At 39.9% G+C, this 22,418-nt stretch overlaps 1 protein-coding gene across 5 annotated transcripts in view; it reads left to right on the plus strand.

Annotated features, from left to right (window-relative positions):
* dennd5a (DENN/MADD domain containing 5A) overlaps positions 1-22,418 on the plus strand; it is a 367,813-nt gene that overhangs the window by 103,975 nt on the left and 241,420 nt on the right. For all 5 annotated transcript variants that reach the window (XM_078549185.1, XM_078549187.1, XM_078549186.1 and 2 more), the window contains 2 exons: positions 4,469-5,141; positions 19,128-19,315. In XM_078549185.1, coding sequence (XP_078405311.1) covers positions 4,469-5,141; positions 19,128-19,315 — 861 coding nt within the window. The remainder of the gene's footprint in view (positions 1-4,468; positions 5,142-19,127; positions 19,316-22,418) is intronic.

Here is a 22,418-nt window from a genome sequence, read left to right on the forward strand (position 1 = left end):
GGAACTCTCTTCCTCAAAAGATAGTGGGAGAAGAATCTTTGAATATTTTTTAAGGCAGAGCTTGATAGAACCTTGATAAGCAAGGGGTGAAAGATTATAGGGGGTAGGTGGGAATGTGGAGTTGAGGTTACATTCCGTTCAGCCATTATCTTATTGAATGACAGAGCAGCTCGAGGGGCTGAATGGCCTGCTTCTGCTCCTAATTCGTGTGTTCGTATGTTTGTGGCAACAAATCCCCCTGGACCTGACAACTTGCATCCTAGGGTTTTAGAAGAGGTAGCTGCAGAGATTGTGGATGGATTGATTTTTGATCTTCCAAAATTCCTTAAATCCTAGAACAGCTCCCAAGGATTGGAAGGTAGCATCATAACCCTACTATCTAAGAAAGAAGAGAGAAAACTGAGAACTGGAGGCTAGTTAGCCTAGGCAAAATGCTCAAAGCTTTTATTATATGGACGTGGTTACAGGCACTTAGAAAATCATAATAGGATTAAGCAGGGTTACTACAGATGCATGAAAGAGAAATTGTGTTTGACAAATCTGGATTTTGAAAATGTAACTGGTAAGATGGATAAAAAGGAAAACCAGTGGATGTAGTGAATTTGAATTTTCAAAAAGCATTCGATAAGGTGTCACACAAGAGGTTATTGCATTAAATTAGGATTCATGAGCCTGGGGATAGTAAATTAGCAGGGATTGAGGATTGGTTAGGGACAGAAAACAGATTACGTGCAAACAGGACATTTTCAGGTTAGCAGGATGTAACTAGTGGAACCACTAGGATCATTAGTTTGGCCTCAGCTATTTACAATCTATATTAACAATTTAGATGAGTGACTGAGTGTAATGTATCCAGCTTTGCTGACTATACAAAGTTAGGTGGGAAAGTAAATGGAGGAGAGGACACATAGAGGCTGTAGAGGGATGAAGACAGATTGGGTGAGTGGGCAAAAATGTGGCACATGGAATTCAATATGGCAAAGTGTGAAGTTATGCACTTTGGTAGGAAAAATAAAAAATAGTGTTTTTTGAATAGTGAGAGAAATATTTGCAATAGAGGGGCTTGGGTAGCATGTACATAATCACAAAAAGTTAACATGCAAGTACAGCAAGCAATTAGGAAGGCAAATAGTACATTTGTTTTTGTTATAAAGGGAATGAAGTAAAACAGCAAAGAAATGTCACTATAATTATATGGGGCATTGGTGAGGCTACACTAGAATAGTGTGTGCAGCTTTGGTCTCTTTTCTTAAGGAAGGAGTTGTCTTAGAGGAAATGCAACTAAGGTTTACTAGAATGGTTCTTGAGCTGAGGGGATTATCCTTCACTAGGCTATAGACTAGGCCTAAGATAAAAGCAAAATACTGTGGATGCTGGAAATCTGAAACAAAATCAAAAATAGCTGGAAAAACTCAGCAGGCCTGACAGCTTCTGATGAAGAGTCATATGGACTCGAAACGTTAACTGTATTCCTCTCCACAGATGCTGTCAGACCTGCTGAGTTTTTCCAGCTATTTTTGTTTTTGTTATAGACTAGGCCTATCCAGCTTTGCTGACTATACAAAGTTAGGTGGGAAAGTAAATGGAGGAGAGGACACAAAGAGGCTGTAGAGGGATGTAGACAGATTGGGTGAGTGGGCAAAAATTCAAGTGTGACTACATGTTTGATGGCGTGATGAGTCTTAATTACTCATTAAGGTCTTGACAGGGTAGATGCTGAGAAAATGTTTCCCCTGGTTGGAGAATCTAGAACTTGGGTCACAGTCTCCGAATAGGGGATTGGCCATTTAGGAATGAGATGAGAAGGAACTTCTTCACTCAACGGGTTGTGAATCTTTGGAATTCTCTACTCCAGAGAGCTGTGGTTGTTCAGTCATTGAGTATGTTCAAGACAGAAGTTGCGAGATTTTTGGTACCAAGAGAATATGGGAATAGTGCAGGAAGGTGGAGTTAAGTTAAAGGATCAGCCATTATCGTGCTGAATTGTGGAGAAGGCTTGACAGGACAAATAGCTTATTCCAACTTCTATTTCTTATGAATGAGACCCCATGTTTCTAAAATTGCACTTCAGTGCCAGAGATTTTATTTGGCAGTAATTAAGACTCATCACTCCATCAAACATGTAGCCACACTTGAATGCAGCAGCCCTGACTTTTTCTCGTATGTTTAGTGGGTAACCAGTGGATAAGTACCGCAACGTTGATTGATGTCAGTGCTGAGTTGAGCAAGTGGAGCACAGCCTGTGGAGCAGCAGGACACCTCCGACAACAACTTCCAGATTTCTGTAAGATAAAAGCAAAATACTGCGGATGCTGGAAATCTAGAACAAAAACAAAAATACCTGGAAAAACTCAGCAGGTCTGACAGCATCTGCGGAGAGGGATACAACTGACGTTTTGAGTCCGTATGACCCTTCATCAGAACTAAAAAATATAGAAATGAGATGAAATATAAGCTGGTGGAGGGGGGTGGCACAAGTAGAGCTCAATAGGGGGCCAGTGATAGGTGGAGGCCAAGAAGAGACTGCCAAAGATGTCATAGACAAAAGGACAAAGGGGTGTTGATGATGGTGATATTATCTAAAGGATGTGCTTATGGGAACGTTAAGGGTAGCAAGCAGGACAAGCTAGTGGCACATAGCCCTAGTGGGGGTGGGGTGGGGGAAGGGATCGAAAAGGGCTAAAAGGTGGAGATGAAACAATAGATCGAAATAAATTTTAAAATAGGTGGGAAAAGAAAAATATATTGGAATACCTTAGGTCTGACGCAAGCATGACCCAGACCTCCCTGTCGCTTGCCATTTCAACACACCACCCTGCTCTCATGCCCACATGTCCATCCTTGGCCTGCTGCAATGTTCCAGTGAAGCTCAACGCCAACTGGATGAACAGCACCTCATCTTCCGACTAGGCACTTCACAGTCTTCCGGACTTAATATTGAGTTCAACAATTTCAGATCATGAACTCTCTCCTCCATCCCCACCCCCTTTCCGATCCCCCTTTTTCCAATAATTTATAATTTTTTTTTACAAATATATTTTTCTTTTCCCACGTATTTTTAAACTCATTTCGATCTATTGTTTCATCTCCACCTTTTAGCCCATTTTGATCCCTTCCCCCCACCCCACCCCCACCAGGGCCATCTGCCTCTAGCTTGTCCTGCTTGCTACCCTTAATGTTCCCATTAGCACATCCTTTAGATAATATCACCACCGTCAACACCCCTTTGTCTTTTTGTCTATGACATCTTTGGCAGTCTCTTCTTTGCCTCCACCTATCACTGGCCCCCTATCGAGCTCTACCTGTCCCACCACCCTCTACCAGCTTATATTTCACCTCATTTCTATATTTTTTAGTTCTGATTAAGGGTCATACAGACTCAAAACATCAACTGTATCCCTCTCCGCAGATGCTGTCAGACCTGCTAAGTTTTTCCAGGTATTTTTGTTCTTGTTCCAGGTTTCTGTGTTTAACTGCCCATGTGCAAACTTTGGAAGTTGCTATCTGATTTACTTCATGCTAACAGTGAGCGCTGTTAGCTTAACCTTTATTCCTAATGCAAAATCTGTGCCAATAAGTGTTTCTCCCTCACACCCATTTTCTGCTATTCCCACAAGGTTTTAACTGGTGAGTATTGTATGAATGAATCCTTCAACTTCTTTTTAATCAGCACAGTGCTGAATAAGCTCTAGGGTAGCTCAAATGACTATGATCTTTTTCTGCTGATGATAAATAAAATAAATGAATAAGAAATTATTTAAAATTAAATTTTAAGAACAGTCATGAACTGAATAGGAGGAGTTACTGATTTCAGCTGACTGAATTACCACTTAAGTTTCATCTTGACCAATTATGCTTTCACATGGGGTGCCAGAGTAGTCTTGTGATTTAGCTCCCTCATGCTACTGGGTTTTGTAATTTATTTCATAACAGTAAACGACATGCCCTAATTTGAAAGGCTGTCCAAAGCAAAACTGTGCCTTCATTACAGAAAATTTCTTTGTGCAGAGCAACAGATAGAAGATGTGAATAGATCACCAGGCATATTGACCTATTCTCCTTTTACTCGCTGTGGTGAGTGCCTGGAACTCGCTACTATATGGAGCGTTGAGGTGAAAACATAGATATATTTAAAGGAAAGCTAGATAAGTTCATGATGAAGAAGAGAAAAGAAGGATATGATGGCACGGTGAGATGAAGTCTGGTAGGAGAAAGCTTGTGTGGCATAAACACTGGCATAGCCCTGTTGGGCAAACGGCCTGCTTTTGTGCTGTAAATTCTATGTAAAATATAGGGAAAAATAAAGAACTCTCAATACATTGCTTGAGTCTCAGGTTGATAAGTATGATGATTTACTAGGTTCATTGTGATTCCTTTGTTGGACCCCAGTTTGTAAGCCTATGTTTTAAAGTCGCTTGTTTTGCATTGTTGTGTTTATAATCTAACTCCCTTGTTTTTTTTGTTCAAGCTCTGCATGCCCAAAGGGCTTTCCTTTAAAACACAGTCTGACAACCGAGATCCGCAATTCCATTCGTTCATCATCACCCGTGAAGATGGTTCCCGCACCTATGGATTTGCCCTCACGTTTTATGAAGAGGTGGCTAGTAAACAGATCTGCAGTGCAATGCAAACATTGTATCACATGCATAATGCAGAACAATATGACATCCTTCATACTTCGTCTACGATCTGCATAAATTCAACTGAGAGTAACTCTGATAATTGCAGTGATATACCTACAGGCATGACAAAACTACAGCGTTTTAATTCATATGATATTAGCAAGGACACTTTGTATGTCTCGAAATGCATTTGCTTGATTGCACCAATGCCTTTTATGCAAGCTTGTAAGAAGGTGCTTGAGCAACTCCATCAAGCTGTGACTTCTCATCAACCTCCTCCATTACCACTAGAAAGTTATGTTTACAATATACTGTATGAGGTGCCTTTGCCACCAGCAGGGAGGTCTTTAAAATTTCTGGGTGTATATGGTCCAATTGTTTGTCAAAGGCCAAGCACCAATGAGTTACCACTTTTTGACTTTCCAATTAATGAGATGTTTGAGCTATTGGGTCTGGAAAATGTACTACAGCTCTTCACGTGTGCACTGCTGGAGATTCAAATCCTGCTGTATTCTCAACGTAAGTCTAGCATTCATTCACTACTTTTACATTTTATAGAAGTACCAGTAACTTTGATAGAAAATATTAGTACATCTGCAACAGATTACAAGGGCAATGATTTAATCAAGGTGTTCAGATCACATCCTGAGTGAAAAGTAGTGCAAAGCTTCAATGTTAAAATAGAGAAGGAAAATACAGAATCAAAAACAGATTGAGAAGACCAAACTATGGAAAGATTTAAGAGGATTTAACCTGAATAAATTGGAGCAAATTAACTGGTGAATCAATCAAGGAACAGTGGGAAATATGGATGTGTGAAGTTATGGTACAGAATAGCATAAGAGCATTCCAATGAGAAAAAAATAGAGCTGCATCCTAAGTTACATTTCCATGAATGAATAGTTAAATGATACCAAAAATTGCTAAAACAGAAACGTGTTGCTAGGTTCAGCTTTTTCATAAAAGAAGTTGGGAGAAACACAAAAAGAGTAAAGGGAACTAAAGGTGAATATGAAAAATATACTTGCAAACAACATAAGGGAAACAGACAATGTTTTTATAAACCTATGGAGAAAGAGAACAATTGAAGAGGATAAGGAAATGTAGAACTGTTTAATGAATGACTGCTTAAGTATTTAAAGAGGAAATTCCAGGAAGGTTTCAGAACCTTGTGAATGAGGACATGGAAAGGCACCCAGTAGATGATATTTGCATTAATAAGCAAATTGTTCTTGAGGTTAATGCTTCTTAAAACTGTGGTCCAGGTGATATTCACCTCAAAATACTGAAGATGCTATGTGAGGAAGTAGAAGGGACTAAACATGATCTTTCAAATTTCATTACAGAAGTATCCCAGAAGTGTGGAGCATATCAAATGTTACATCTTTGCTCAAAAAGGGAAAGGCTACATTTAACCTGTTAGCCTTTATGTCAGTTGTGATTTATGTCATAAATTAATATTAAATTAATTTATGTCATAAATCACTTCAGACCATCATTAGAGGTAAAATAAATGAACACTTGAAAGGACATGGATTGATAAATTAATTTACAATTGATTCGTGAGAGATGGGCCATATATGAGTGACCTGAATTTTTTTTCAGAGGAGAAGAAAATATAGGTGTACTGTGATAGATACTATTTACACTGAGTATTTTTGGAAGTTTGCTTAAAGTACCATGTAAGAACTTGGTTGAGAAAATTAGGGCTATGATGTAAAAGGGAAATTGGTGGCATGGCTCGGGAAAATGGCTGAAAGGCAAATAGTTATGGCAAATTGATATGTCTCTGAATTACTGGAGGGGAGCTCTAGGGATCAAAATTATTCTTCATCTGTCTATAATATATTGCATGTTTTATGATACAAGTGTGTATTAACTCTCAAGTATCTTAACAGACTCCAAACCTGTGATTTTAATCGGGCATTTAGTTAAAAAAATTATCTTTCAAGTTGCTGTGAGTGGTGCAGCAATACTTGCAATGAGAGTACCATATGCTTTGTGGTTATGCAGACAATCTTATAGAGACATCATTTTCCATTCCTTTGTTTTATCCAACATTGTGTTTATTCCCATCAACACCAAAAATATAAGAATACTGGATTTTTAGTATACTGACAAATGTGTCAAGGAACCAGCTGAATTCACAAAATCTTTGTCTAAACTGCTCAAAAAGGAGATTTGAGATTTATCGACCGTCTTAGATCCAGGAGTGAATGATGCTGAGGATTGGCTTGGCGACCTGCATACATCACCTAGTTTGGATTGAATATTCATCTTGCCAATCCTTAATTCAGGTACCCACAAGTTACTGAGTGATTGAATTCACCATTTATTGCTAAATCATCAATGAAGTCCAGTAGCGAGTCATAGCAAGTCATGCACTGACAATCATTCATTGACTTTCAAATTATAATTATCACTACTTAAACATTAAGTATATATATAATTTGGATCTTTTAATAGAGTAATAATTAATAGTCACTTAACAAAATAAATTGACCCAGCATTGGCCTGAATTTTACTGTGGGAATGACAGCAAAGCCGTCATTACTTCAAGATTTTAGACATGTGCAGAAATCCAGTGCAGAAATCAGGAAGCTGCTGTCAGCAAGTCTATGCCCTTCCATATGGCATACTGCAGAGGTTCACAAAGACTACTATCTCCCTTGAAAACATAGATTGACAAGAACATTCAATCTAATGCTGTTAATCTTGCTGTAAAAACCCTGGAAAAAGTTACACCTGGCTCAGTGAGGTGTAACTGGGTTTTTAACAACGTGTTAATTTCATAATTTTTTAAATAAACATTTGAGATGTGAGCATTGCTGGCAAAGCCAGCATTTATTGCCCATCCCTAATTGCCTTTGAGAAGGTGGCAGTGGTTTAGGTACACCCCTGTTGCCGTTAAGGCCGAAGTTCCGGGATTTTTACTCAGCAACAGTGAAGAATCAGTGATGTAATTTCATGTCATGGTGGTGTGTGGCTTGGAGGTGGAACTTGCAGGTAATGGTGTTTCCTTGCACCTTGTCCTTCAAGATGGTAGAGGTTGTGGGTTTGTAGGGTTCTGTCAAAGGAGCCTTTGTGAATTGCTGCAGTACATCTTTTAGATCGTACACACTGAGGTCACTGTGCGCTGTGCATGGAGGGAATGTTTAAGATGGTGGATGGGGTGGTGATCAAGAGGGCTGCTTTGTCATGGATGATGTTCAGCTTCTTATGTATTTTTGGAGCTGTGCTCATCCACACAAGTGGAGAGTATTCCAACACATTTCTGACTTGTGCTTTGTAGATGGTGGACAGGCTTTGGGGAGTCAGGAAGTGAATTTCTCACTGCAGAATTTCCAACCTGTGACCTGCTGTTGTAGCCACATGATTTATATCGCTGGTCCAGTTAAAATTTTGATCAATGGTAACTCCCAGGATGCTGATAGTGGGGGAATGCAGTGAAGGTATTGCCGTTGAATGTCAAGGGGAGATGGTTACATTCTCCGTTGTTGGAGAAGGTCATTGCCTGGCAATTGTGTTGTGCAAATGTCATTTGCCACTTATCAGCCCAAACCTGAATATTGTCCAGGTCTTGCTGCATGTGCACATGGAATGATTCAGTATCTGAGGAGTTGTGAATAGCACTGAACACCATGGAATCATCAGTGAAAATTCCCATTTCTGACCTTATGTTGGAGGGAAGACCATCGATGAAGCAGCTGAAGATGGTCGTGGCTAGGACACTACCCTGAGGAACTCCTGTGGTAAATTACTATTATACACCCTTACTAGCCTTGGAAAAATTAATTTTATATTTATGGAATGTCAAATTTTTCACAATGATTAAAAATTCCACATTTTTAAAAGCATATTTTTTTCTTTAAATGTCGGTTTATCTTTATTATAGCTTCTGTCTTAATTCAGTCATACTTATATTTTGCTAGTTGAAAATTGAATTTAAGTGTGAAGACTTTTAAGCACCACTAATTTCCTGGTTTGCTGTATATGAATATTTCCATTTGATGGATGCCTGCTTGTTGATCACTGCAACTGCACACCAAGATATCCCACTGATTTGGCACCAGGTTTAAACTGCTGTGGCAGAAGGGGAAATTCCTGCCACTGAGATCACTAGACCTTTGTGGGCGGCATTCTTCGCACTCAATAGCTTGTGTCCTTGCTTCCCAACTGATTGAAAAAATCCAGGCCAATATAAAAACAGTTTTGCCCATCACTAATCCAGCTATAACTAGATCACTGATTATAAAATTAAAGTTGAGATCAGTGTTTGAGGCTACTACAAATTAAGGTCAATATAAGACCGACTCCTTAGCAAGCTGATAAGTTAACAACATTAGATAGCCAGCCTATTGAATAGTTTAGCACCTATGTGCAGGTGATTAGATATGTTTTAGATTTTATAGAAACTTGTTACAATAGATGAGTTGATTATTTGCATATTTTTGGATGTTGACCTATGCTTCTAGAATTTTTGGATGATGAACCTCTCTTAATTTTTTTATTCTTTTGATGTGAACTCTCTTTTTCGGGACACCTTCTGCACTAGTAAACCTCATCTGAACTAGCTGGCTTAACTCTTGTTTTACTTAACCTCGGGGAATTTATACATTCAAGTGACACACTTCCTTTGCCTGTAACTGGTTCATACAGCCGTACAACCTGACTTCTATAATCACTTTCTCTGTCCTGGTTACATTTTGGTACTTTTATTGTTTTGCATTTGCTACAAAAGAAGACTAATGTGGACAAAAAAACTCTACATCTAATGAAAACATAGAATCTAAGATAATGCAAGAGATGTGCCAAACACCCTCAAATGTACATTGCTTAAGAACAAAATCCTTTCCGTTCAATTGACTGATACATTTGGGTCAATCACTTCTAACAGTCAGACATATAAATGCTCTGGAAGACCTCGAAATGAATGGATGTCCAGGCATGTCAAATCACACTTTTACACCCTAGTTCCTCAGTCTTTTTTCAACACAGGGTCTTGTACTGGATCAGCTGAAGCATGGCATATTTATATCTCTTGGCCTTCTAAAATAGATTTTCTGTCACTAGTAAGAAATGTTTTGTTTAAATGTACATTTCATGGCTTTAATTAGTTTGGATTCCCCAGTGTTTGGTTTAAATATTGACACCATTTCTTTTAAGTTGAAATTCCATTTTGAGGACTTATTTCAAGCAATGACTAGGGTATTTGCCTTGCAATATTTCAGCACAGTAATATGTCTCCCGGTGCACATAATATTTGCATTATCAAGCAACACAATGTAAAAACATAAACACAATTGTGAAAATAGTCTGAAAATGCACAAAACTGTCTCAACATTCTGTAGTAAAAACAATTTCACTTATTCAAACATATTAAGCAACTCTTATAATTCACTGTATGTAACATTGGACTCACCACAAGCACTACCATGGGAACTAAGTTATGAATCTGGACTTGGAATTAAATTGGTGAAGTTTACTGATACTGGTGGAAAAAGTAGCAAATTGCCAGAAGAAAGTAAGGTACTAAAAGGGAAACGCAAACAGCCAAATAGATTGCAGAGAGAAGTGGCAAATGCAGGTTAATATAGAAAAATGAGAGTTAATATCTTTTGGGAGCAAGAATGGAAAATACATTTAAATCTGTTGATGTAGATACACATATGGGTTTTAGACAAAAAATGCGATTGAAGAAAATGTGACTTTGAAGTCTGTGTCAGGGAGGTTTGTAAACAGGCTACAGTATTACTAAGTATTTGTAGCACAGACATCAGCCATTTGTCCCATCAGGTCTATGAAGGTGTTTAAACTCCACATGAGCCTCCTCCCATCCCTCCTCTTCCCACTATAGATCACTAAAAGTGGATTAATAATACTACAAAAAGGCAAACAAAGCACTGGGCCTCATTTCTAGAGGGATAAAATTGAAAAGCATATGTTATGTTAAACTTATATAGAACTGTGGGTAGGCCACACTTTTGAGTACTGTGAACTGTTCTTTTTTCCATATTATAAAAGGGATAAAAGGTTTACCAGAATGATTCCAGAACTGAGGTTGTTACCTATCAGTAAAGATCGAATAGGTTGGGACTCTTTTCCACTGGAAAGCTGAAGGGTGACGTAATAGACGTCTTCAAGATTATGAAAGGGTTGGATAGGGTAGATGTAGAGAAGATGCCTCCACTTACAGAGGAGGCCAGAACTACTGTAGATCGCGGTGTATATGTTGATCCGGCATATAAAACAACCCCATTTTTTCGGTGCCAAAAATTATGTTTGGATCTATACTCTGTATAAGTTGGACCCTCCCAGCACTTTTCCTGCTAAGAATGCTATACTTGCATTAATTTTTCACCTCAGAATTGTGTGTTTTACTCACCTTATCAGTCGATGCATGGGATCAAGCTGGGGAGCTGTGTTGCCAAGTCAATGCACTTTAGTTTAAGACTCACCCATGCAGAGCAGACCACGTGTGCTGAATGATGAACTGAAATGGGTCCTCTGGCAAAAGAATGAAGTATGAAGCTGGTTTCAAGCTAAAAGTCATAACACTTGCTAATTCATCAAGTAACTGCTGCAGTGAGGGAATTTACTGTTAGTGAATAACTGGTGCAAGAATGGAAGAAGAAGGAATATGCCCTGAAGAAGATGCCCAAGACCAAATGCACCATGAGAACAGGGACCAGCCACTAGTCTGATTCTGAGAAGCATGTATCAGAATGGGTCCTCAAAAGTCGACAGAATGGTTACAACATCACCAGAAATGCAATGCTAAAGTGGACTAAATCAAACCCTGATTGCAACAAAGATTTTGGAGCAACAGACAGTTGGTGTAGCCGCTTTATGGAATGAATGAGTCTATTATCGTGGTAGAAGGCCAAAGCTATTGAGATGACCAAAGGACCTTGTTGCCAAAATTACAAATTTCCAGCGATTCATCATCAGACAGTGGCATATTGGTAACATGGATGATACGTCCATGATTTTCAATATGCCTGGAAGCCAAGCTGTGGAGTGAAAAGGTTCAAAAACAGTTCTGGTGAAAGCCACAGGACATGCGAAGACAACATTCAAGGTAGCACCACCCTGCCTGGCCTACAGAACTAAATTAAAACCTATGGTAAATTTTCAAACAAAACCATGCCAAAAATCAAGTTCCCTGCATGAGTTTTCTTGTCCATGACAATGATTGGATGAATGAGGTTGGAGTGAAGCTCTGGATTGACAATGTGTTGAATAGACGTCCTGGTGGCCTATGCAAAGTACTCAGCTTCTTAGTGTAGACATGCTGAGGTCTCATTTTACCGATGAGATCAAGAGGTACCTGCGAAGCAATAACACCCAAACTGCAGTTATACCAGAGGTCTAACGTCCATAGTTCAACCTTTTGGATGTGTACCTCAAGTCATTCAAGGATCATGTTTGCACAAAATAGAATAGGTGAATGGTTGATGGAGAAAAATCTTCACAAAGAGTGGAAATATACATGCTGCCCTGCTTGATGTTTTATGTGGCTTTGTCATCAAACCGTAGGATGCTATTAATGCACAAACTGTCAACAGATTTATTCAAAAAATGGAGAATATCCAGTTCACTGGATGGAGAGTCAGATGTGATTTGTTGCAGAGGGATGATTCTGAAACCGAAAGTGCCAAATCTGATCCAGAGTGTGTTCCTTACGATTATGCCATAGCCAAAGTGACTCAGAATGAATTTGATGAACTCTTTGCATCGGCTGCCGAAGACAATTAATTTGACGGTTTCTAAAATGTTTTGATTGTGGTTGAAGCTAAATCAGGGCTAATGTGCATGTATGTGAATTACGGAGTGTGATTAATAAGATTGGTGAACTACAGGTACAGGTTGACAAATGGAATTATGATATTATTGCTATAACAGAGACCTGGCTCAAAGAAGGGCAGGACTGGGCATTAAATATTCCTGAGTACAAGGTGTCCAGGAGAGACAGGAAAGGAAGATAAGTTGGGGGGAAGTGGCAATTTTGGTTAAAGTTGGCATTACAGTACTGGAGAGAGAGAATGTTCCAGAGGGGTCAAGGACAGAATCTCTCTGGCTAGAGATAAGGAATGGGAAAGGTACAATAACATTGATTGGAGTAGTAGTGGAAGGGATGTGGGGAAACAAATTTGCAAATAAATTACGGAGAGATGCAAGAGTTATAGAGTAATGAAGGGGGACTTCAATTATCCAAATATAGACTGGGATAAGAATAGTACAAAAGGACGAGGGGCGAGAGTTCCTGGAATGTGTTCAAGATAATTTTCTACAGCATATATTTTCAGTCCAATGAGAGGACATGCACTTTAGGACCCAGTTCTGGGGAATGAGTTGGCCCAAGTGGATCAGATATCAGTGGGAGACCCTCTAGGGGACAGTGACCATTGTATCATAAGGTTTAGGTTAATCATGGAAAAGGACAGAGAACAATCCAAAGCAGGGATAATTAATTGGGGGAAAGCCAGCTTCGACGGGATGAGAATGCATCTGAGTCAAATGAGTTAGAATCAAATGTTGGCAGAAAAGACAATGGCTGAACAATGAGTCACCTTCAAAGAAAAAGTATTGCATGCAATGTCAAGGTATATTCCCTTGAAGGGGAAAGGTAGGGCAAATAAACTCAGAGTGCCCTGGATGATGAGAGAGATAGAGATAAAGATGAAAAGGAAGAAGTACGCGCGCAACAGATGTCAGGTAGAAAATACAATGGAGAATCAGGCTCAATATCGAAGGACCTGAGGGGAAGTGAATAAAGTAATAAGAAAAGCAAGAAGAGAGCATGAAAAGAGGCTGCCAGTGAACATAAAAGGGAATCCCAAGGTCTTCTATAAGCATGTAAATAATAAAAGGGTGTTAAAAGGAAGAGTAGGGCTGATTAGAGCCAAAAAAGGGGACTTGCATGTGGAGGGAGGCTGGAGAAATAGCAGAAGTGTTGAACGAGTACTTTGCATCTGTCTTTACAAAGGAAGAACTTGCTACCCAGGCCGAGATGAGAGAGGAGGTAACTGGTACACTAGAAGAACTTACAATTGAGAGGAAGGTGGTGTTGGAAAGGCTATCTTTACTTAAAATAGATAAAGTACCAGGACCAGATGAGATGCATCCAAGGGTACTGAGGGAAGTGAAAGTGGAAAATTGCAGAGGCACTAGTGATAATCTTGCAGTCTTCCTTAGACACAGTGGAGGTGCCAGAGGACTGGAGAACTGCAAATGTTACACTCTTGTTCAAAAAGGGGTGCAAGGATAAAGTCAGCTGATAAAGTCAACTACAGGCCAGTCAGTTTGACCTCAGTGTTAGGGAAACTCCTGAAAACTATAGTATGGGATAAAATCAATAATTACTTAAACAAGTGCAGGATAATTAAGGTAAGCTAGCATGGATTCATCAAGGGAAAATCATGTTTAACTAACTTGCTGGAGTTTTTTGAGGAGGTAACAGAAAAGGTTGATAAAGGAAATGCTGTTGATGTGTATATGGATTTTCAAAAGGCATTTGATACAGTGCCACACAACAGAATTGTGAGCAAAATTGTAGGGTAGAATCTTCAGCTCAGCGAGCAGGGGGCGGGGCCCACTCGCCGAGGCATAAAATGACGCGGAGTGACGTCGGACATGTGCCCTGACGTTACTGCCCGTCATTCAGATTTTCATTTCGGCGGCTGTGCAGCCGAGTCGGCTGCATGCCCGCTGAACTGTCAAAGGCTTATTAAGGCTATTTAATAATCAATTAAATCATTGACCTGAGCTGCCCATCCAACCTTAACGTTGGCGGGCAGGCGAAGAGCCCAGGTGGCCTTCACATTTTTCATGGAACCTCATCCACGGGCAGGATGAGGTTTCATGAACGTTTTCAAAGTGTTGGAAAATTTTTTATTAACATAGTTTCACAAAATTTTTTTCTCCCTTCATTCAATGTTTGGAACCTTAATTGGCCTGTCCACGTGAAATGGGGGCACCGATCAGGTTCACGCTTGCTTCCGCCCGCCCTGGCACAATCCCCCCGACGGGGGTCAAAATTCAGCCCTAGGTGTTAATTCCTATTCTGATTAATTCATTGTTGAGTTATTTCTGATTTTATATTGATGCAGGATGACAGCAGCAGTATAGATTTACCAGGTACTCGGTAATGAAGGAGCCAATTATTGACAACTGCTGGTTGAATCTAGTCTGCACTGCCTCTGTTTACTTCAGTCAGTTATCTTTGATGTCTTCCTGAAATGAAATATACATTGTTGGTACCTCAGTGGCCTTGAAGGGTCATGAGGACTCGAAACGTCAACTCTTTTCTTCTCCGCCGATGCTTCCAGACCTGCTGAGTTTTTCCAGGTAATTCTGTTTTTGCCTCAGTGGCCTTGTTTAGTAATAACTTGATTTTCAATTGGTATAAAGTTTAAATGCTGAAAACTTGTAAATTTTCAGTGGTGCTTGAACCTTTAGAGTATGAAATATTGTTTCAATGATCTGCAAGATGAATTCCTAATTGAAACAGTATCAGTGTTACTTCATGAATATTGCAATTTTGGAAGAAACCAATTTTTTTTTGTTTGTTTTTGAAACCAAAGATGGCCATCAAGTATCAAGGCAGTTGGAAACTAACGTCATTTTCCTGAGATCAGAAGCTGAAGATATTTGCTTATCTAGTTTCTTCATCTGTGATCGAGTTGAAAATTGCAAGTCTTGCTGTCAGTTTGTACTTCAATAGCATGTGTATTGACCCTTAGGCCTGATATGTCAGTTTTGTTTTGCTGTACCATGAACAAAAATTAAATTTGCATTTGTTGATGTGATAACCCAGTTTTATACACTGCAATGATTTTTCTAGGTTGTTGTGTAATTTGGAATGAAATATGAGCAACATGAACACATTGGTGCTAAGCTGTATTCCTAAGGCACACTAGATGTGCTGCGATTCCTTGTCAAAGGACCACAGTGCACATAGTCCCCAATCTTGGCACTTTATACATTATTTAGTGGTCTTTGATATTCTATATTGGAAAATTATGAGAGTCACATTAACAGCTGTTCACAGGATACCCATGGGTTGATAAGTATCTGAAAGTGAAGATAAGTTACAATTTTGGGTGAGATCTGACAAAATACAGCAGCTTGCGCTATATTACCTAATTTTTTGAATTTTTAGGGCACAGCCAGTGGTAAATGCTGAGTTGTTCAAATCCCAAAGGGAAACTTGAAACAACTGCCACAACTTGTTTTGCAATTTGTATAAGTTTCGAGATGCATGCCTTCAATTCAGTAGTAATAAGACCACCAAGTCTTATAGGTTTTTTACAAAACTAGATTAAACATTTATTCCCAAGAGAAATGATTTTAAGCACATACGTATGTCTACAAATTGCTACTATAATAACTTCTAAATCCTCTACTTCATCTGACTCCCAGTTACACTTTTGTTCAGGTAACAATACGACACAGATTTTAAAAGACCCAGGCAAAGAAACATGATACTCTGACAATCCAATTCAAAGTGAGTTTCATTAACTTTAGTTCTTTGTAGACAGCAGCTTGAGGCATAGATGCGGAAGGCTTTTCACACTTGTTAGATCTTAAAATGCCTACCCTTATACACAGCCTTCGCTCCTTCATACATATTTTCCCCTTTGAATGCAAATTCCCATTGTTTTACTACGTCTTTGGACTTTACCTTCCTGATAATAAAAATCTCCTGTAGTACTAAGTTTTACCAGTGATCTTTGGGAAAAATAAACACACTGTTTCTGAACTTCACCTGGCTAGATGACACTTTTCACACCCTCTTTTGAAAACAATCTAGTCTGGTTATTTAAAATGCAAATGTTCCCTTTACCTCTATGTTTACCTACTTAACATTTCAACCCTAGCTTCTCCTCTAAAACATCAAAGCCTTCAGACCAGCTGCCTTTAATCCAATTAAGTCTCTCTCACACACACACACAGACACATATCGACCACTATTTTACAATAAATTCCAAAAACATTAAATCTTCCTGATATAAGAGAACTAAATTGAACTAGCAAAGTGGCAATTTTGAGCTTAAAAAACTTTGTATTATTAGATCATTTGACTTGAACAACTTTGAACTAAAAATGGCTTTGGATACTTTCATATGTGAATCTGGGTGCTCCGTGCAGGGGAGGAGTTATTGTTTTTCTGCTAATTATTGGATAGTTTACTTTTTGGACAGTGCAAAATCAAACTGTAATAAACTAGTGGGATTTAGGGATTTTCCAGCAGGAATAGTCAACAAGAACCTGTAGCAGACTTTCCATAATACCATTGTGTTGTCTCTTGGAGGCAGTTGATGTACAGGATTTGACATAACATATGTAAAGTAGATGTTCAGCTGCTGTCTTGAAATTGTGTACACTGAAAGTGTGGTGACTTTTCCAGGTTACATTGTCCCTCTAACAAATAGATACTGTAAAACCATCTTACTGACATAAAACAATCTGACTGCAGCATTTAAAAAAAACCAAAGGTGTCATTTTTCTTGTTGCAGATAGAATTGTGCTGTATATAAAATGGCTGATGTGTTTATCTGCACAACAGTAGGCTTGTCACATAATACATGTGATATTTCTGAATGATGTGGCAAGGTGCTTTAGGAGCGTGCAGCCATCCTTATAGCATGTTAGGTAGCTCAGTGCAGTAATTATATGGGGAAGGGGTTTTGATGTAAAATGTTGTATTGAAGGCAGTCACTATAATTTGAATATTGAGATCCTGTATCTCTGCTTTCTCTCTCTCTTCAAGTATTATGTCCTAAGAGGGCATTGGCGACCATAGACCTCCATGTGTTGGTCCATGATTATGCTTGGCAAAGTACTGCGGCGGTTTGACATTGCCTTCTGCAGGTTCTGGTTGACTGGGGGCTCTCCAGTTCTAAAGTGAAAGCAAATACTGCAGATGCTGGAAATTGGAAATAAAAACAGAAAATGCTGGAAAAACTCAGCATCTGTGGAGGGAGAAACAAAGTTAATGTTCTGAAGAAGAGTCATACGACCTTGAAACGTTAACTCTGTTTCCCTCTCCACAGATGCTGCCAGGCCTACTGAATTTTTCCAGCATTTTCTGTTTTTTTTTCAGACTCTCCAGCTTTTACTGCTTGCCATAGGCATATTGGAAGGATTTGCAGGTTGATCATCAACCTGTTTGGCCACATTATGAACATATCTTCTTTGGCCATCAAGTCCTGGAGAAGGTTTTGAACTCTGAGCTTTTGGCTCAGAGGTACGGACGCTACCACTGTGCTACAAGACCTCCCTTGTATCTCTGCTAGGGTTGCACAAATAATTAACTCCTTGCCACTTAACGTTTGTGTTGCTTCTGTGCAAAATCTATGATAATATATAATGAATTGCAGTTTTTGCTCTTATGACTTATAAACCTTGTAAAGAATTCAGAAAAACTCTGAAACAAAAATTGCTATTCATTATATATTGTCATAGATTTTGCACAGAAGCAACACAAACGTTAAGTGGCAAGGAGTTAATTATTTGTGCAACCCTAGCAGAGATACAAGGGAAGTCTTGTGGCACAGTGGTAGCATTCCTACCTCTTATAAACCTTTAAAGAATTCAGAAAAGCTTCTTTGAAACATAAATTGTCCTTAGTCAGTTGATGAATGTGAGAAATTTTATGGAGTTAGGAGCGAGACCTCAAGCTTACTCCACAGAAACACCTTCTGACCAGAGCTTGCAGTTACATTGTGATGGTTGACAGGACAAAATTGAATGGAAAATCACGACCACAGGAAGTAAGATTTTGTGTGCAAAAAGTGTGTGCTATACATAAGATATTTATTAATGTATAGACATTAGTATTAATATAATAAGTGGGACTTTCTTCTGCCACCTCCCCACCCCCTTCCCAATTATTGGGAGTAATGCTAGCAAATGACATTGAAAGCAGGATTGGTCTGATAGCTGCAGTTATCATGTAACCTATACTGTAACTGAACTAGTAATAATGAAGTATAGCTGAGATTTGTTGCAAAGCAGTATGTTATTCAGACGTTCAGATGATACATTGTTTTTTCCACCTATACCTGAGCCAACAGCTTTGAAATCATTCTGATGTACTTTTTTCCCTTCTTGTGTAATCCAGTATGCCATGGAGCTTGCAATGGTGTTTATGTGACGGCTTCCACGTTAACCGACTGGATTAAGAATTGTGATGTAATTACTGGACTTTTTAATAAGCAAGTACAATATTATAAAATTGTCAGTTTTGCTGTTTCAGAGAAGTTTTTCTGAATTCTTTACAAAGTTTATAAGAAGTCATAAGAGCAAAAATTGCTATTCATTATATATTGTCATAGATTTTGCACAGAAGCAACACAAATGTTAAGTGGCAAATGGTGAGAGTGGGATAACATCTTCAGGGTGCTTTTGGGTCAAATATATTATCTTAAATATAGAGTTGAGAGTTACTGTATGGACTTAAAAATAACACTTAACATGGCTGTGTGTTTTTATAAACAGATTACCAGCGACTGATGACAGTAGCAGAAAGTATCACTGCAGTACTCTTCCCCTGTCAGTGGCAGCATGTGTATGTCCCTATCCTCCCTGCATCGCTCCTTCATTTTTTAGATGCTCCTGTTCCTTACTTGATGGGTTTACATTCGAATGGGCAGGATGACCGGTCCAAATTAGAGTTACCACAGGAGGTAAGTGTCTCTTAATTTACTTAACTGCAAATATGTAATATTTCTAGCTGTCAAGGCAAAGATTGTCTAGTTCTCTATAACAGTATCTTTTCCTTTCTGAAATAATTAGCTGGGTACAGCAGTGTCAAGACTATTTTACTGGATAATTAACAAGAGACCTGGACTGATAATCCAGAGAACATGATTTTAGATTCCACTATGGCATATTGAAAATTTGAATTTACTTCTAAAAATCTTGAAATGAAAATTTAGTAGAAGTGACCAGAAAGCTGTCTGTCGTAAAACCAACTTGGTTCACTATAATTTTTTATGTTCTTTCATGGAATGTGAGTGCCGCTGGCAAGGGCAGCATTTGTTACTCATCCCCCAATTGTCCTTGAGAAGGTGGTGATGAGCAGCTTTCTTAATCTGCTGCATTACATCTGATGTAGCTGTACTGACTGCTGTTAGGAAGGGAGTTCCAAGTTTTTGATCAAGTGATATTGAAGCGATATAGCTCCAAGTCAAGATGGTATGTGGCTTGGAGGGTAACTTGCAGGCGGTGGTGTCCCCATGCATCTGCTGCTCTTGTCTTTCTAGGTGGTAAAGGTTCCAGGTTTGGCAGATTCCGTCAAAGCTGGCTTGGCAAGTTGCTGTAGTGCATCTTGTAGATGGTACACACTGCTGCCACTGTACATCAGTGGTAGGGGAGTGAATGTTGTAGGTGGTTGATGGGGTGTCAATCAAGCAGGCTGCTTTGTCCTGCATGGTGTCAAGCTTCTTGAGTGTTGTTGGAGCCACGTTCATCTAGGCAAGTGGAGAGTATTTCATTACACTCTTGACTTGTGCCTTGGTGGATAGGCTCTGGGGAGTCAGGAGGTGAGTTACTCGTCTCAGAATTCCCAGCCTGTGCCACAGTAGTTGCATGGCTAGTTCAGTTAAGTTTCTGTTCAATGGTAACCCCAGCATGTTGGTGTGGGGGAATTCAGTGAGGGTAATGCCATTGATTGTCAATGAGAGATGATTAGAATACTTTCTTGTTGTCAATCTTGTCATTACCTGGCACTTGTATTGCATGAATGTTACTTTCCACTTATCAGCCCAAGCTTGAATGTTGTCCAGGTCCTGCTATATATGGACACTGACTGCTTCAAATGGAATTGACACTGTGCAATCACCAGCATTCCTCCTTATGGTTGAAGGAAAGTTATTGATGAAGCAGCTGAAGATAGTTGGACCTAGGCCACTACCCTGAGGAACACCTGCAGTGATGTCCCGGGGCTGAGATGATTGATCGCCAAAAACCACAAACATCTTCCATTGTGCCTGGTATGATTCCAACCATCGGAGAGTTTTCCTACTGATTCCCATTAACTTCAATATTGCAAGGTTCCAAGGCCACAACCAGTCAAATGTTGCCTTGATGTCCAAGGTAGTCACTCCCACCTTACCTCTTGAATTCAGCTCATTTGTCTATGTTGGGACAAGGGCTGTAATGAAGTCTGGAGTCAAGTTGTCCCTGGCAGAATCAAATTGAACATTATTCAGCAGATTATTAAGTGCGGCTGAAAAGCACTGTTAACGACACCTTCTATCACTTTGCTGATTATTGAGAGTAGATTGGGAGGGAGGTAATTGGCCGGATAGGATTTTTTCCTGCTTTTTGTGGACAGAACATATCTGGGCAATTTCCAATTTGTCGGGTAAATGCCAGCCCTGTAGCTGCACTGGAAGAGCTTGGCTAGGAACGCAAATCTTCAGTACCACTGCTGGGATGTTGTCAGGGCCCATAGTCTTTGCTGTATACAGTGCCTTCAGCCTATTCTTGATATCATGTGGAGTGGATTGAATTGGCTGAAGAATGGCACCTGTGATGCTGGAGACCTCAGGAGGAGGCCAAGATGGATCATCCGCTCAGCACTTCTGGCTGAAGATGGTTGCAAATGCTTCAGCCTTGTCTTTTGGACTGATGTGCTGGGCTCCCCCATCATTGTTGATGGGGATATTTGTGGAGCCTCCTCCACCGGTTAGTTGCTTAATTATCCACCACCATTCATGACTGCATGTAGTAGGACTGCAGAGCTTTGATCTGATTGGTTGTGGAATCGCTTTGCTCTGTCTAATGCATGCTGCTCCTGCTGTTTAGCGTGAAAGTAGTCCTGCGTTGTCGTATCACCGATTGGCACCTATTTGTAGGTATGCTGGTGGTGCTCCTGGCATTTTCTCCTGCATTCCTCATTGAACCAGGGTTGGTCACCTGGCTTAATGGTAATGGTAGAGTGAATGATATGCTGGGCCATGAGATTGCATACAGATTCTGGTTCGATACATTTCTGCCCCGATAGCCCTCAGCACCTCGTGGATGCCCAGTTTTGAGCTGCTAGTTCTGTTTTGAATCTATGCCATATAGCACAGTGGTAGTACCAATGGATGGCATCCTTAATGTGAAGATGGGACTTTGTTTCTACAAGGACTGTACAGTGGTCACTCCTACCAATAAAGTCCTGGGCAGATACATCTGTACCAGGTAGACTGATGAGGGCAGGTTCAAGTTTTTCCCTCTTGTTGGTTCCCTCACCACTTGCTAAAGGCCTGGTATAGCAGATGTGTTCTTCAGGACTCAGCCAGTTCAGTCAGGAGTGATGCTACCAAGCCATTTTTGGTAATGGGAATTGAAGTCCCCTCCCAGAGTACAACATGTGCCCTTGCTGCTCTCAGTGCTTTTTCCAAGAGGTTTTCAATATGGAGGTGTACTGATTCATCAGCTGAAGGAGGGTGGTAGGCGGTAATCAGGAGGAGATTTCCTTGCCCATGTTTGACCTGATGCCATAAAACTTCATGGGGTATGGAGTCACAGGGCAACACCCTCCCACTGTGTCACCACCTCTGGTGGGTCAGTTCTGCCGGTGAGACAGGGCATACCTAGAAATGGTGATGAATGTGCCTGGGACATTGTCTGTAAGGTATGATTTGGTGAGTTTGGTGTGGGGCAGATCTCCCAATTTTGGCACATGCCCCCAGATGTTAGTAAGGAGGACTTTGCAGCATCGACAGGGCTGGGTGTGCCGTTGTCTTTTCCAATGGCTAGGTCGTGTCTGATGGTCCATCCACTTTCATTCCTTTT

This window comes from Cetorhinus maximus, chromosome 9, assembly GCF_964194155.1.
Source record: "Cetorhinus maximus chromosome 9, sCetMax3.hap1.1, whole genome shotgun sequence".
Taxonomy (NCBI): Eukaryota; Metazoa; Chordata; class Chondrichthyes; order Lamniformes; family Cetorhinidae; genus Cetorhinus; species Cetorhinus maximus.